At 49.8% G+C, this 16,705-nt stretch overlaps 7 protein-coding genes across 7 annotated transcripts; 3 read left to right on the top strand and 4 right to left on the bottom strand.

Moving 5' to 3' along the window:
* Window positions 1-6: 6 nt before the first annotated feature.
* Window positions 7-3,339, bottom strand: GL50803_00112718 (Mitotic control protein dis3; the record flags this gene model as incomplete). The annotated part of the gene is made up of 1 exon (XM_001708039.1): window positions 7-3,339. The coding sequence occupies one exon, from the start codon at window positions 3,337-3,339 to the stop codon at window positions 7-9; it is 3,333 nt and encodes a 1,110-aa protein (XP_001708091.1).
* Window positions 3,340-3,402: 63 nt separating this feature from the next.
* GL50803_0019364 (uncharacterized protein) lies at window positions 3,403-3,759 on the bottom strand (the record flags this gene model as incomplete). The annotated part of the gene is made up of 1 exon (XM_038045948.1): window positions 3,403-3,759. One exon carries the CDS (start codon window positions 3,757-3,759, stop codon window positions 3,403-3,405), a length of 357 nt encoding a protein of 118 aa, XP_037902236.1.
* Window positions 3,760-4,203: 444 nt separating this feature from the next.
* GL50803_003847 (uncharacterized protein) lies at window positions 4,204-4,821 on the top strand (the record flags this gene model as incomplete). Its single annotated transcript, XM_038046089.1, has 1 exon — window positions 4,204-4,821. The coding sequence occupies one exon, from the start codon at window positions 4,204-4,206 to the stop codon at window positions 4,819-4,821; it is 618 nt and encodes a 205-aa protein (XP_037902237.1).
* A 1,165-nt stretch (window positions 4,822-5,986) lies between these two features.
* On the top strand, window positions 5,987-7,264 carry GL50803_0016472 (VSP; the record flags this gene model as incomplete). Its single annotated transcript, XM_001708038.1, has 1 exon — window positions 5,987-7,264. The coding sequence occupies one exon, from the start codon at window positions 5,987-5,989 to the stop codon at window positions 7,262-7,264; it is 1,278 nt and encodes a 425-aa protein (XP_001708090.1).
* Window positions 7,265-7,924: 660 nt separating this feature from the next.
* Window positions 7,925-10,294, top strand: GL50803_0016471 (Ankyrin repeat protein 1; the record flags this gene model as incomplete). The annotated part of the gene is made up of 1 exon (XM_038045868.1): window positions 7,925-10,294. One exon carries the CDS (start codon window positions 7,925-7,927, stop codon window positions 10,292-10,294), a length of 2,370 nt encoding a protein of 789 aa, XP_037902238.1.
* On the bottom strand, window positions 10,251-11,642 carry GL50803_0013464 (Splicesome-associated protein; the record flags this gene model as incomplete). The annotated part of the gene is made up of 1 exon (XM_001708036.1): window positions 10,251-11,642. The coding sequence occupies one exon, from the start codon at window positions 11,640-11,642 to the stop codon at window positions 10,251-10,253; it is 1,392 nt and encodes a 463-aa protein (XP_001708088.1).
* A 1,203-nt stretch (window positions 11,643-12,845) lies between these two features.
* GL50803_00137713 (uncharacterized protein) lies at window positions 12,846-16,619 on the bottom strand (the record flags this gene model as incomplete). The annotated part of the gene is made up of 1 exon (XM_001708034.1): window positions 12,846-16,619. One exon carries the CDS (start codon window positions 16,617-16,619, stop codon window positions 12,846-12,848), a length of 3,774 nt encoding a protein of 1,257 aa, XP_001708086.1.
* Window positions 16,620-16,705: the final 86 nt, after the last annotated feature.

Genomic DNA, 16,705 nt, shown 5'->3' on the forward strand with positions numbered 1-16,705 from the left:
AGCTATTTAATTTGCACCTCCGGAATCGGCCTCACCGTTGTCGATAAGTCTTACGTGAAGATCAAACTCATAAATTCTCGAAAAATCCAAACCAATCTCTACCCATATTTCATCAAAGATTGTCACCCGGCGAACGGCTCGAACGGCTTGATCTGCAGCGAATACTACATCAATCCACATGTTATTTGGATCAACAGCAACAATTTCGTTTTGCTGCAGCCGTATCTCAGCGTCAACCCCATAATCTCTAAGAATGACCGATATCCTCCGGTCTCCTATCCGAAGTACACCCGCTCTTCCACGTAGCCATGAATATTGTGCACCTTTCGACTTGCTACCGTCTGTCCAGGGCATCTTAATAGCGCCACTCCACATCTGAATGACGTACAAGACACTGAAAATCTTATCTGCTTCGCTGGATGCCCTGTCAGCGCTCTCTTTCCTTGAATTGAGATTGGCACATATCTGGCTCATTACTTCTGTGTTGGAATGGGTTGCAGGGAGGTTAGCTCTTCCGTCTGCGGCCGCTAAGAGACGGTGGACAAGTATATCTGAGTACCGACGGATAGGTGATGTAAAGTGTGTGTAGATTGGTAAGGCTAAACCATAGTGATAGAACTCATCTACGGTATACTCTGAGGAGACAAAATATTTGGCCAGCATCATGCATCGTGTGAGCATCTGCCTAACGATGGATATCTGCTTCATGTCGAGAGCACCTTCCTTGATCGCGGTGTGTATGGACGCACTAAGTGTCTTATTTGTCGCTGTATCTAAATCAAAGTGAAAGATGTCCTTAATTTGCTTCTTAAGGACACTGAACTGCTCCTCAGTGGGCTTAGGGTGTCTTCTCAGAATTGAAATGCTTGGATACTTCTCAAGTGTGTACTCAGCAGCCAGGCGATTGGCCAGAAGCATGAACTCCTCTATCATAGACATTGTTGGGAGGGAAGCGTGCTCGTGGAGGCTTGTTGGTAGTTTTGTAATGGGGTCCAATGTAAACTCCACTGCAGGCGTTTCTAAAATTAATGCTCCGTTTCGAAGACGTTCCATTTTGAGTAGTTTGCTCAAGAACAATAGAAGCTTAAGGTTTTGTTGAATTTTCGCCACCTTTATCTGATTTTCAAGAATCTCATCGTTGATATGGTTTCTCAAAGCCTTAGACATATTCCTATAACCTGAGCCCTCATATGCTTCAAAAACACTTGCCGAATCCATCTCACAAAGCCACTGGGCTTCGTGATACGCCAGCGAGGCACGTGACCGCACTATCGCTTGGGTAAACGAGTACTGCTTGACCACTAGACGAAGCTTTCGCTCTTCTGGCGAGAGTCCTGCTACCTTACTCATCTCCATGTCGAGCTCAAGATCTTCGACTCCTGCCTCCTCTCTGTATAATTCCAGCTCTATCAGCACAGACATGCTTAACCTATCTACCCCAGACCTAAGTGAGCAGATATCCTCAGTCAGAATAGCTGGGAGCATATCAATCCGTCTGTCTGGAAAATATACACTGGTGCCTCGCTTACGTGCTTCAAGGTCGATTGCGCTCTCTGGGCGGACATAGAAGCTAACATCTGCTATATGTACACCAATTTCAAACGTCGTGGGTCCCAAGGTCTTAACGTGTAGGGCGTCATCTATGTCTTTACAAGACGGAGGATCAACAGAGATAGTATACTCATTAGTCAAGTTCAGACGGGCAGTGGGATATTTACCACAGCTCTGAATATTTTGAGAAAGCGTTGTTTCAGGGGCGCTGGCCAACGACTCTTGCTGGGTTGGAGGTGTCACTGCAGACGCATAAACTCCGCTTGGAATGGAGTAAGATCCGGACGAGAACCCAAACGGTTTCAGCTCTAGCATAATGTCCTCATTTTCTTGCAGGTTAGCGTGGGGTATATCATACTCGAAAAGTACTACATCAGCCTCGACATCTCTGTCACCGACGTCACCAAGAATAGAGCTCACGCGAGCAGTCGGCGACCTTTCTTCAGAGCCCCACGATTCGATAATAAACAGGACTCTTTTCCCAATATAGTGGTCGATAGACGAAAGAGATCTAATGAAAAAGTCAGGGAGATTGCGTCGAAAAGGCCTGAGCATTGCCGTTTTCTCTGTGTGCGAGGAAAGCTCAGATTCCTGGTGATTAGGTGTTTCTTTTAAGTGCTTTAGTATAAAGGGAATCTTGACTGTCCCACAATATTCATGCCTGGGCCTGTTCATAATGGCTACGACAATGCCATATATCTTCCCTCCAGGAACAGTAGTGGATAGCTTGTCAATGTAGTCGCAAGCATCATAGCAGATGTGCTGAGGATCTACATGTGTTGAATCCTCTATGTCTTCCCAGGCCTCTTGCTCTATCAATGCAAGTGCAACCTGGTCCCCCGCAAGGCTTCTATTCAAATAAAAGGGATTGCACAGTGTTACCTTCATATGTTTGTAGGAAGTTAAGACTTCCCCGCGCTTTCCACGACCCCAGACGGTCATCTTGCCTGAAAGAAGCTGTCTTTTTGTTATCATAAACTCTGCTTTCTCGGTAGATATGTGGGGCAAGTAACTGAACGAAGACTTGAGAGTTAGCTGCAAAGTGGAGTCACTGTACAACTCACGGAAGTCTTCATAAGAAAGATGGGGAGACCCCAAACTGGGCTCGATAAGAGAAATCGAAGGAGAAACGAACTGACAGTAGAATGCGTTGCTGAAGAAGAGCGAGATGTCAATGGCGACAGGATTCCATGGCTTACTATTCTTAGACAGCATATTATCAAGATTCCCTTTCAAGGCCGATGACTCTGATAGAACCGGAAACTCTAATTCCTGCTCGGAGCTCTTATTGCATAATACAACAACTGGGCAGGCGGTGGTAGCCTCAGGAGTTGCGTGCGAACTGTGGAGTAAGAAGTAGCGTTGACTAGTCACTAGCGCGTCACAAAGCTGTTCCACCGTACGGCACACAGCGTGGCCATTGGATGTATCCTTGCACGATTTATCGGGAAAGCGAATGCACCCATCAAATTGAATGTAGCGCTGGAGAGCACGATAGCTGGTGGGATGCTGCTCTCTGATATAATCTATTACGGAATCCAGCACAACGACGGTAAACATCTTCCTTATTGTGGTATGCTCAAAGAGAGTGGTGTGTAACAGTAACACAGCGGGAGTGGGGAGGAGAATGGCGCATCTTGGACGCCGGTCAGAAACATCTTTATTGCAAAGTGTGCAGCCCATAAGCCCACATGTTATATCATCTCGTATGACAACAGACTGCACTGATGGCTTACTTTTTAGGAACTGCGGGGTAGCAGAGACGTTGGGAACCCGCCGGATGGGCATAGGAATTTGTTACAATTAAATACCCCAGGTATTTGTTGCAGTGGTTCCAGAAGTTATTCGTCGCTATTGTTTACTTTCTGGCTTATAAATCTCTTCAAAGAGACTCACTAGCGTCTGCGTTATGAGTTTGTTTGTGGACCTCTCTGCCCAAACAAGTTCCTCTATCTTAGAATTGAGAATAATCTGGATATTGTACTTGGCAGAAAGCATTTCTATTAGTCTCTCGCATGTACATGGACCATCGTCCAGCAAGGTTACGCCCACCGCTGTTCCGGGTACATCCAAACACGGAACCAAAATAGAGAGGGATCCAAGCGCAAGGGGGTCACTGCTTATAGATAAGACACAAGATTTGGAGTGAGCTATCACAACCACTTTTATGATTCCAACATCTGTCTCCAATACTTTCTCTATCAGCATTTTAAGATGATTATAGAATGATCCGGGAACCCCTCCTGCAACGAAAGCTTAGCCATCCTATTTATCCAGGGGGCATTAGAAATCAAGAGATACATTTAACTGATCATTGCGTGTATTGAACAACTCATACTAATTTCTTTGTCCCCAGTAGCTGACCCTAATCATCCCAGTAGAGCCCCACATCAGGTATGGATCTTGCGTAGTGCTGAGCCATATCCCCTATGTCAATAGATGCTGCTTCGGTGGCTCCAATTTGAAGGAGGGAGGCCCTTGTCACTGTATAGATTTGTGTCAAGTGAAAATTATCGTGGGCTTCTTGGAAGACCCGACGGCTCGCTATATTCTGCCATCTCTATGCTTGCCATGGCTACTGGAAATACCGATGCATGTGTGCAACTCATAAGAGTGAGCTCTGCTTGATTATTTGCTCAAACTGTCCAACCCATGATAATAGGACTGCTACCAGAGGAGACCATGAACGAAACCCTAGTACTCACGAGGGCACTCTCAGATGAAGTGGTTTGTATGCGCTCTTTAGCCCTCGGAAGCTCAGTGCACATGGTTACTCATCCTTTGACACCAGACTCGCCCACAAGACGCACTGGCCACACTATAACACCCTTGGTGGTGAGCCCAGATAAGGGTGCGTGCGCTGATAGTATTGTATGTCAAAAGACCTTCCTAGTAGCAATGTGCTGGTCACGGTCAAGAAGACATTACCATTTTGATGCATCGAGGGTTGATCGATTCGTTAAGACACTGTCGGTATTCTACTCGTATAATCGGGACCCATCTCATCTACAAAGGTTCTACTTGTGTGCACGCTCACCCGGAAACCAGAATCGAGACCTGGCAGGCGTCACTCGCCCTGCAGCGATTTGGTACGACAGCAAGGGTGGACCTCGGATTGACGGGGGATGCTTCCCGGCGAGTCCCAGGTGCACTGCAGGTGGCGATCTCAACGTGGATGAGTGCCCAGTCGGTGAAGTCATGGCTCACAGGGAGGCGCCTGGACTACCCACAAGGATTGGGGAGATCCAAGACTGCAGTGTCCGTTGGTAAGACACACAGTAGGAACGCCTTGTGAGATAGACCAGAAGTCCTCCGCCCAGTCGTGGCTAGTACCTGCAGCTAGTAGCCCCGTGGGCTCGTCCCGGACGCTCTTGGTCAAACGGATAGCCGATGCGGTCGTGTCAGAGGTCAGTCTCCGCCTCCACATGGCAGAACAGTGGGAACAGTCGTCTATAGGCAGGGACCTTCTCTTGAACATAATGCAGCTAACACTGTGCCACAGTACCCATGACTGACTTGGTGGGCTACACTATGGCAATACTTCGCAGAGCCCCAGTTCGCAAGTCATAAGGCGATTGCCAATTCAGACCGAGACATCCTTTGTGTACGCTGGGCCTATCTGCAGTATAACGAGCAGCGTATCTGTTTGACCAAGAGGCTGCCGGCGTGGATATGCACTGCCGTATGCCCAGGCCTATAGTTGAATGACAGACCGTTCAGGTGGGGGATCAGCGATTGCCTTGACGTGCAAGAAGAGCCTCCATGCGACATCGTTCCACAACGGTATGCGTAGGATCTGCGGCGAATGGCACCACCACCAAAGCGGACGAGGCGCTGTGCTATCGAGAAAGGAGGCTCATATCTTCTTATGACCAAAGAGCCTAGCAACAACATTTACACAGCAATGCATACTATCGCAATGGACTTTCCTTGTGGGCAGTGTTAAAATGTTCATGTGCCATGTCGTGAGGCCATGGCGTATTTTGCATCTCCTGCGCCAACGTCATCGCTGCCTATTAGTGCAGAACCTGGCTATCTTGGAAGGCCTCCTCAAGTTCGTCTATGCCTTTCTCGAAGAAGGTCCTTGGTAGTGGAGCTCGCTTTATGAGTGCTGTCTACCTCCTAGCAGAGCAAATTGACGGATGATGCACATGCGGGCTATACACTTTTCCGAAGCTTGTAGGACACGGTGTTATGGCGGCTTTAACGGTACACAAGCCACGCCCGCCTGCAACAGATGGCCTCGATAGGATGCTCTTGAGTAGGGCACCAGTCAACTAGTCTAGTCCATGGGCACCGCTGAAAAGCACCAGTGTCTTCTTGTTCTACACTGCGGTGTGCTCACAGCGATACGCTGAAGGATGCGTGCGGCCCGGTGGAGGCGGCCTCTACTGCTATCTGATTGCCCGTTAGTGTGAGCGTGATTCGACGGGCAATGTTGTACTTGGCAGGTTTAGCATTCGCTTACTTGGCGCTTGCCGATCCAAAATCGTGCACCAACTCTCAAAATTGTGCATCTGGAGATAACTGTCTAGATGTCAATATGAATGGTTCTCCTACAGAGGTTTGCACAAAATGCGAGCCAAACAACGTCCCGATCGACGGGGCGTGCAAGCCGGCCGCAGACAACACGAACAGCTGCGTAACCTCGGATAGCGGGGCCGGCGGGGTTTGCGCGTCGTGCCAGGGGAGCACCTACCTCTACAAGGGCGGGTGCTACGCCGCGTGCCCTCAGGGAACACCAAACTCTGAGACTAACACATGCGATGGAGTCCCCGCCCCTGATTGCAATCTCGCCAACTGCGAGGTGTGCTCGGAGGACAAGCAGAAGTGCACAAAGTGCCAAAGTAACTACTTCCTCACTCCAGAGAAGAACGCTTGCTTGGCGTCTTGTCCGGCCGGGTCGTACGCGGTTGGGCAAACGTGCGCGCCCTGCGACCCCTCCTGTGCGGAGTGCAGCGGGGCCGGCGCTTCCAAGTGCACGGCCTGTCCCGCCGGGAAGATGCTGAGGTACGCCGACGAGAGCAAGCTTAATGAGGGCGGCCAGTGCGTGGAGCAATGCGTGGAGGGCCCGGAGTGCGAGACGTGCGGCCTAACAATTGGAGGTACCAAGTACTGCTCGAAGTGCAAGGGGAACAACGTGCCGCTCAATGGCGTCTGCACAAGCAATGCGGCCAGGACTCGGTTCTGCACCACTGTCGCTAACGGTGCTTGCACGGTCTGCGCCGCCGGATACTTCATCCAGGAGGGCGGATGCTACAAGACTGACAGGCTCCCCGGGAAAAGCATCTGCACAACGCCCACTGGGGATGGAAAATGCCAAACGTGTGCGAATGGCTTGACAGCTGTCTCGAACATGTGTCCATTATGCGACTCCACTTGTGCGACATGCACCGTGGCCAATCAACCCGATAAGTGCAGCACGTGTCCACCTGGCCGTTACTTGGACGCCAGTAAAGCATGCAAACTGTGTACAGAGACAAGCGGTAGCATCCAGGGCGTCGCTAACTGCGCGAGCTGCGCTCCTCCAACTGGTAATAGTGGTTCTGTCATCTGCTACGTCAAGACGGATGGCACTGACAACGGCGGAAGCACGAATAAGAGCGGCCTCAGCACAGGCGCTATAGCGGGCATCTCCGTCACGGCGGTTGTCGTCGTGGCTGGCCTTGTGAGCTTCCTCTGCTGGTGGTTCCTCTGTAGGGGCAAGGCGTGACTTAGGTAGTAAACGTGCCCACATACCACAGTATACATCATAAATGGTGTCCAGGGCTGCCTCTGGTACACTGACGTGCCTCCTGGCGAGAGTAGCGGGGTCCCGCTCCCGAGCTACGGGCTGTGCTGGAACTGGGGGCACTATTTGTAGTGGTTGGAAAGTAAGCCCTGCAGGGCCGACTTTAGTCGTGAAAGCATCGTATACATCAGCAGTGGCTGAACACTCAGATTTTTTGGTATTACGGCAAAGTCATCAATGCCTGAAAAATCTACGAGGTTACTTCTATCGACATCTATGCTTCTCTATCGTTCCTCCTAGAAAAGAGCACTCTTGAGAATCAGCAAAACCATATTCTAAACTAATGAGATTGTTTCTTATTCAGCTTAGTTGATGAGCCAGCTTTATAAACCTGAAAGTATAATGTAGTTTGTGAGTAAATACCAATGTTGGGCGTTTGCATTGTGGATTCTACAAGTTTAGCATTAAGATCACTGCCTTATATATTCTTGCTGTTAAAGATTCTCAATTAAAGCTTTAACATTCTGTCATTGCCGCCGTCAGTATTCGCGTCTATCTCCATAACGATATCGACGAAGACCTGGCCCACAACATACCATTTGGCAGCTATTGATCATGATCTAAAAATTCAAATCTCTCTTCATGTCTCTCTCTGATTGGTTCCAAGGGATTATTATGAACGATTTCGATACGGTAAACAAGCTACTGGCTCAGTACAAATGTTCTGTAGACGCGCAAGGAGATACGGGACTCATGGTAGCTACGCAAGCAGGCCTTTTGGGAATGGTGCGCTTGCTAGCACCCTTTGAGAGCGGATCTCGCTCATCTTCCGGCTGTACAGCTCTTATGATAGCATGCATGTCGAATATGCCTGAAATAGTCGAGGTACTCCTTCCCCTAGAAAAGGACTTTAGGCTCTCTGATGGTCGGGACGCACTAATGCTGGCCGCTAGTAGCAATTCTGGCGATGTACTAGACATACTCATGCCGAACTTCAGTTTATGCCGCGACAATAATAGCCTATCTGCCCTAGACTATGCGGGATATGAGGGTCATCTTTTCATAGTCATGAAGCTCGTGCACTACTTTCGCCCATCCTCCGCTGATCTATCAATTGCACGGGACCTAGCATCTGAAGCAGGTAGAAGCTCTGTGGTTGCTTATCTAGACTCTCTAGACGCCAATAGCAGTTCCAACCCTATCCAGGATGCATCCAGTGGAGGATTTACTAACGAGTCAGACATATTAGTCGACAAGAAAGATGGTATGGTCGTTACCACTTCGACCAACGGAGAAGACCGCATTTCTCTTCCACATCCAGATGATCCTTTTACTTCGGATATGACTACCATCAACCCAACTGCAGAGAAGCACATTGCACTTTTGGAATCAGAAAACAAAGCGCTTCGTTTAAAACTGGAGGCCATAACAGCGAGCACGGACGAAGAGCGATTGCTGGCTTTTAACAAAATGGAAAACGAGATAGCTTTTTATATGGGCGAGGTTGAAATGCTACAGAATAGCCTCAAGGAGAAAGATTTAGCCGATTCTGCGAGTATTGAATCTGAAAGCATAGAGTCTTTACAACAGCTCCTTATTGGCGCTAAAGAGGAGCTAGATAAAGCAAGGGAAGATCTCAATACCAGCTTGGAATCACAGAGTGAGTTGACTGGTCTTTTATTGATTAAAGAGGAAGAAGGAAAGAAGCTAGCGACAGAGATAGATTCTCTAAAGCGTGAATTGAAGGCCTCGAGGGAAGAGCTTGAAAAGACGGAACTAGAGTTACAAAATACTAAGCAACGATTAAGGGTGTGCGAAGGTGAGGCCGCGATAGGAAAGCAGTTTGATAACACAATGGTCTTGACAAAATCACTCTATGGCCACGACTTGCGTGAGCAGTTGGCGGTACCTTTACGCAATGTAATACCCACAGACATAGATCTCCGATTTATCAAAGGCACCGCGGCGCAATTCAAGGCAAATCCATCAGAGTTAAGGCATCTTATATCTAACTTCAACATTCTCAAGAAGGCCTACGTTTCTTTGTTGAGAGACTATGATAAGGTAGAACCGTCTCCCCAACGGTCCGCAACAGGGCTTTGTAAAGGGCATGGATCCTTACGCAATAAAAGTGCTAGGGCAAGGGACTCTATGGATACACTCATCTCGTCCATAAATACTTCCATAAGGCGGTCAAGTTCCAGAACGGCTCCGTTATCGCGGTCATCGTCGTCACAAGTTATACAGATGGCATCTACTCAAGGCGCTGATATTGAACGGGCTCAGTCTAGCTTGGCTGATAACCGCCAAAGGAGCATTGTTTCAGGAACACAAATAGGAAGATCAGTTACTGCTAGAAATCGAGCCACAGAGGTTTCGTTAGTGACAGAGGAGATGATGGCTGAATTGTCTAATCAGGAGAACACGCCACTCATGAGGGCGTTTGTAGAGGGAAATCTGGATGGCGTATTAAATATGCTATCACACGTCGGTAAGCAGCGCAGCGATGGAACAACCGCCCTAATGCTCGCGGCCCTATTTAATCGCATTAGCGCAATCAAGTATGTTGTCAAAAAGGAGGCACGAATGAAGCGTGTTGATGGAGCCACTGCTCTACATATTGCCCTTCAAAAGGGGTATTATACCATTGCGGATCTTTTAACAAAATATGAAGGAATTGACGTCAGCGAATATAGTACAGAGGGCAACCGAAAAACTGAGCTCATGTGTGCCGCAGAAGAAAATGACCTGGTGAAGTTGTGGTGTCTGCGCCCGTTACAAGAACGCTTACAAGATCAGAATGGGAAGACAGCCTTAATGTATGCTCTTGAAAAGGGGCACCTACACTGTGTGTACCTTTTATTATCCAGTGAAGCAAAGATTCGAGATAGTCAAGGAAACAATATAGTGTCTTATTGCTCCAAGATGAGTCATACTTTGCCCGAATCTCTTCGCCAAGAACTTACGTTTATGGCAACGCGCTACTGCAATGAGCAGTATTACATGGAGTAGCTTTGCTCATCGCGGCCTTGAGATCAAGGACGGCTGACCGTGTGGTAAGTCCTGCATACCGTTTGTACTCATCACTGTTTATGCCGAGAGCCTCTAACCCCGCTATGTGCTGTCTTTCTAAGAAGTGCTTATCAAATACCTTTTGCCCGTAGTAAAATAACTCTCCACATACTTCGCACAAAAATCGACGATGTAACCCGTGGGCATCGTACTGCCACTTGGGTATTTCCTCACCAGTGTTAGGATCATATATCTGTTTCTTAACGGTTATTCTTCCTGCCACGTCACTTACATTGTTTTGCTTAACAACACCCGCCGGTAAAAGGGATAGAATGGGTACGTATGCATCTCTGCTAACCTGGAGACTAAGCGAAACTGTCAGCTTATAAGATAAGTCAATTAGCTTCTCAGTAAAGTTATTGATCCTGTCTTCCTCGTAACACTCTATAAAGGGTTGCGACACGCTTTGTGTGGAGGTATCCCCTAGGGTATTGTAGTTGACCGTCAAAGACATTTCTCTCTTCAGGAAGTTCAGTAAAAGTAAAGTCTTATGTAAAATAGCAAATGCCTCATAGTGCTCATGATTGGTCTTCTGTGTGCTGTGTCGAACTGCTGCCCTGTGCCTTCGTCCCATCATGTGTGCCTGCATATCTGCTTCTGTGTGCACTTCGACGTGACACGTACTACAGTAAACCTGCTGCTCTATAAGTGTCTCAACGTACTGCGCATATTGTTGGTCTAACTTCTGATGCTCATCCAGAGTCAAAACAGTGCCTGTGACGGACTTCCTCATATAGAATAGCTGTGGATACTTTATTTTGTAGAAATGAAGAAGATGATTGTGCAATAAAGTGATTAGTCGCTTGTTCGTAGTACTCAGTATAATATCATGGATATCAGAAACGAAGTCGGTGTAGCGCAGTGGATCTTTGGAAGACGTGCTGGCGTTTTTTAACGCAGAGTATTGTTGATAAGCTTTGGATAAATCGATGACTCTATAAAACATTGTTTGAGACGCCCCAAGCAGGATAACCCGGAGCAGAGCCTTGATCTCTCGTTTCAGAAAAGAGGTAACACTGCTAGTTAGAGGTCCAGGTTCCCCGCTCTGGCTGCCATGGCTCTTCCAGAACAACCGGCAGTTCTCAGCAAGTGTGTTAGTTCCCTGCTGCGTTATTAATCTGTGCATTGTTTGATACTGCACGTAAGCTATGTGTGCTAGATAGGCTAGAAGATTTTCCTTTATAAGCTGTTCTTCATACGACTCCGAAGAATCCATCGACACTAGCCCAAAGGCCCGCATTGACGTGCAGTAGACTAGCATTGCAAAGTGGAACTCTTCTGCCGACATCTACCTCCTGCTTGGTTTTTGTTTTCATTTATGATAATCGCATATTTACAAATGTCACATATGAATTTGAGTAGTGCAACTTATAACATATAAGGGGAAAGAGACTTACTGTGGTAATTTTCTCGTCTATGGTAAATTTCAAGAGTTTTGAGATTGTATTTAATAAAGAATAGACAACAAGGATGTAGTCAAATGGTGGCCACAGGGAAACTTAGATGCTATGTTGCTGGGCCCACCTGCAGACGTGGTCCAGAGGCCTTATGAGTGATCCTCGCTCAATTCCTGGCCATGTCTGAAGATGAAGGCTGGTTGTAGATACCATACTAGGGGTTCTTCTCTAGTAGTGCATCCAAAGCCAGGTGCTTTCCCTAGTCATTCTGTGCAGCGTCCGCGTCGCTCAGTCTAGGATTCAGCTTACTCATTGGCATATGTAGCTTGTAAGTTGTATCTCTCCTTGGTCTATCCCCCCGATGAGGGAGGGCCCCAGCAGTCGATGACCCTGGACCGACGCCTCGGTGGACCGACGCATCACCCCAAGTGTGCTGTGCAGATGGACCAGCCCACACATCACTGAGCCAGACGCACTGCACAGGGTGAGCGTCGACACGGTCTCGTGCTGGATGACGGACCACCTGCAAGAGCGCACTGCGATCCATGAGCAGAGGGCCGGGCCTCTTCTCCGACACAACGCATGGGAGTACTCCATCGGCATCTACGCACGCGTACCACAACCTCAAGATAGAGGGACACGGGGAGCGCACCCTCCGATCATACTCGGGACTGATGACTCGCTTCATGAGGAGACGAAGAGGCACCCCGAGGAACGGGGTAGACACCCGGGGTCATAGCGTATCCCATCTTCGTCATGGAGTACCAGGGTCCCGGGCCACGTGGAGGCCAGATCGCCGCAACAGACGCAAGGCCCTGAATAGCAGGTGCCCACCAGTGCCAGACGATAGTTGACCCCGATGGGCCAGAGGAAGGGAGGAACCCTAGAGGTAACGTGAGGAGCAGCGGCTTCCGGGGGACGGGGCACAGAGTCTTCTCCTGTCGGGATCGAGGGCACCTGACTCTCGGATTTCTGATCCCAGCCGTGTATGGGCGAAAGGCTTGCCTAAGGTAGCAGTGGCTTGCACGGGAGATCACTCAGGTAGTAGGTGACAACCCCACCCTGGTGAAACGAAGAGTAAATTAGGTGTACATTTACTTTCTAAAGTCCCAGCAGTCCCCGTTGTTTGAAAGCTGGCCGCTCTTGGTGAAGATACTGGTGGTGCTATCCACGGGGTCGTAGACACGGCTCACAGACATCTCCGTCGCCGTGCAATCTGATATCATGGGGAAGAGCTCGCTATCGGTCAATGACACCACACTCATGCTAACCTCGATCATCGTCTCCTTGTAGTCCTTCGAGCGCATGAACTCCATACTATAGAGGTACCTGAACGTGACGTTCTGGCATATTCCACCGAAGAAGAGCCCGGCCCAGATGAGGTACTGGCAGAAGAAGATGGCTCCGAACGTCTCCAAGAGCCCCGTCCCCAGCGTCAGGCTCCTAATGCTCTCGGGGACCACCTCTAATACGTAGGGAGTCACCAAGCCCTTGGGCCCTATCAGGATGTCCAGGAGCCTATTGAGCTGGACGTCGAGCGGCTCTATCACGTGCTTGTTGACGGTACTTCCAAGCTCCATCAAAACCGTGTCGTACATATGCTGAGAAAACCGCGGGTACAATCCTCCGGACAGGTTCTTCGAGACCATGTTTGCTTCGATGATATCTAAGAGAATGGACAAAGGGGAGACTACAGCGTTGAGCAGCTCTGTGTATGCATCTATGAAGCTGACCTCATCGGTTGAAAAGCTACTCCAGTTATTGAACACATCCACAAACCGCTCGTAGACCCTTGTTGTGTCTAGCACCACATCTAGTGCCCCGCTGGAGCCATCGTTCGGATTGCTCGCAGCATTCCAGCCAATCGTCTGGAAGCCCTTTTCCTGAAGCGCATACACGAGGTCTCGCACGGCTGCGTATGTGTTGGAGACGCAAATGGAGGTCTGTTCTACGGTGTCACCTGGGCGGATCTTCGTGCACAGGTTTCCAACGAGGTCTGGGTATGGAGACCCGTGGACGATGGAGGACAGGCTAGTGGAGATGCTTGGACACGAAGTCTTGAGGTTGGTTAGTTCGGCTCTTATCTTCTGCATTGTGCTCTTAATACTGCCCTGTGAACACAGATTCTTATCGACGGGGTTATCGGCAAGGAAGGTCACCGAGGGGCACTTTGTCATAGCGACCAAAGTATCCAGAAAGTGAATCATGGAAAGGCACTCTGCGACTATCCCCTTCTGGCCCCTAACGGCTTTGGCACTGGCTTCGAGGGACAGAGCGCTATAGTTCGCGCTGGAGGAAATGCCTCTGATATAGGCCTCAACCTGCGCTGTGACATTCATGGCAGCCAGAGCAGATGCATCAACATCTCCGTACAAAGCTGTGCGCTTTTCTGTACTGGAATATGTGTCGTTATATAGCTTGTGCCCTGCAGAGAAGTCCCCGAACAGGACGGCGTTCGAGAGCTCGCCACTGAGGAACGCGTTCCTAATCCCGCTAAGAAACGGATCAATGTCCGGAACAATGAAGGTCTCGAGGTACTGTGAGAGGCTGGAGCGGGGGTTGATAGCTTTGGGTAGCACCGCGGGCAGCAGCCCTTGGAGCCCGCCCAAAAGATCCGGCAAGCCGAGGATATCGAGGATCCCTCCACCCTTCTTGTTGTAATAGAGGAGGTCTTTGATGGACATGCGAGTTGTATCCACCCTCGTGGAAAGGCTCAGAGAGGCCATGCTGTCATCAGGTTCGGCAGGAATCCCAAACATGCTCGGCAGGTTTCCGACGGCAACGGTAGCTGTCACGTTGGCGAGGCTCTTACGGAGAGCATCGTATGTGGTGTAATCCAACACGGCGGACGACGGGGCTGTGTAGGCTAGGTCGGGGTGCCCCGTGTGCCGGAGCACAAAGGACCCCAGGTCCAGCTGGACCGGCGCAGGGTCTCCTATGACTCCGTTGTCTTTGAGGAGTTGGAGGACGGTGTCGTAGTTGTTGCGCAGAAGCTTGTCTGGGTTGGTGAGGAGCCCCGAATAGTACTCCAGAGCGAACTTCTGCAGAACCACCGCGACGATCCCGAACAGCATCAGGAAAAGCGACACCCAGCAAACAACGCACCCGTTGCAGCACAAAGAGCAGCCAGCGCACCTCGTCTTGAAGCGCGCAGCGCCCACGATCCCGCAAATGAACGTCCCGATTGGGACGAGGAGAAGAGCCAGGGCGAGCAAGAAAGGGGCCATCGATATCAGAACGTAATTGCGGCCAACAGGCGGAATCGTTGCCGGATCAAACCCAGAGAGCTTGCAATTCTTCAACGAGTCCAACGCACCGCCTTCTACAGGCAGGTCTGTTATGTAACCGGGGCAGGCCCCGTTGTTTATGAAGGCGTCGAACAGAGCACGCGCAGTCATCTGCTCCTTGTGGTCGTGGAGTTGCAGCACGTAGTTGATGTACTTGGAGAAGCTGGAGACCTGTGTCAGGGCATCGGTTGCGAGCTTAGGCAGGTTCAGCTGGTCGCTGATAGATCTGGCGAGCTCCTCGTCTGTTGGTCCTCCCTCGGCCCGCGTGGCAGACGCACACCACGATAGCTTGCACTTAAGTGCCGGCTTGCCACACGCCCTCCGGACTATGTCCCCCACGGTCGACGTCTTCGTGCTGAGTACTTCAAGCAAGTCAACGAGTAGTTGTGTGTCATCCTTGCCCTGCTGTTTGCCAGACGCCTTCGGCCTTAACGAGTCTATAACGAACTTTATCACTGTTTCGGGGTTGTTGTTGACCGGGACATTCAGATCTGCTCTGTCAATAGGTGAATCGGAGGCAGCAGCAACACTGGACTTTGTTGTGCAATAATTATTTCCTGAGTTATCCTTAAAGGCCTGCTTGCACACCTTTTCAATGATAGTTTGCCACTTGTCTTGAACTGGTGGTTGCTGCTTATCTAGCGACTTCGCTATCCCGTTGGTGATAGAATTGGCTGCAAAGACAGCCCCGCCAATAAGAGACTTCTTGTTGATGTTCTTGTAGCTGGCCTCGGAGATTGCCGTGTCATCGGGTGGAGACGGAGGTTGCGTTGATCGTATAGAGAAGTTGCCATAAGTTTTCTTGGTTTCTAAATTGTTCTTTACTGATTCTTGTGTCTTTGTGTTCAACAATAAATCTAAGTTTTTCTGTATGTTATCTGAGAAATCTGTGATAGCACTCAACGAGGGTAGGGACGCAGGCGGCAGAAGGATGGTGCTGACCCCCTCTGCCAGCGAGGAATTCTGCGACAGGACATCAGAGACCACTCTCAGCGTGCAGCTCTTGGAAATCGCGCTTATGTACTCGCTGGCCTCGTCTGCTGTTTTATTCAAGATATTGGAGATTGGGGAAATGGAACTATTATCTGAGCTCGAGATGAGCGCGTTTATAAGACTGTCTGAGGCGCTAATGGTGTCCGAAGCTAGATCGTAGACGCGATCGGTCGTTCGAGCCACGACCCGAAACATGTTGTCCACGCCAATGAAGGGCTGGGAGACGGCGACGAACATCCCGATGCATCCGCAGAGGCCGATGACGTTGGCAGCGAAGCCCGTGTAGAAGCAGCAGCAGCGGTACTTGCTGGATGTCTGCTCCATCTCCAGCTTCCGGTGGCAGCATCTGCGACAGCACTGGCTACACCGGCAGGGGGCTATGCAGACGAGCGCAATGTTGAAGCAGAGCCCGAGGACAAAGGGAAGAACAAGCAGGACGCCCATGGCAACCAGGAGCGGAAGATACGGCTTGAGGGCAGCCATGACATCCACTCCCCCACCCTGGTGCATGAACAGGTTGGCCGTATCTATGATTGTTTCCGGCGGCACCCTCGGGAAGAACGCCGTACTAAAGGCCGTGACCCCCATCAATTATTATTTGTACTAATTGTCATGCATCATAAGTACATTTTTCAGAACAGCGCGCCATTCTCCTCCTGGCACACTGGGTACCC

The sequence above is a fragment of the Giardia intestinalis genome, chromosome 5, assembly GCF_000002435.2.
Source record: "Giardia intestinalis strain WB C6 chromosome 5, whole genome shotgun sequence".
NCBI classification, from domain to species: domain Eukaryota; phylum Fornicata; order Diplomonadida; family Hexamitidae; genus Giardia; species Giardia duodenalis.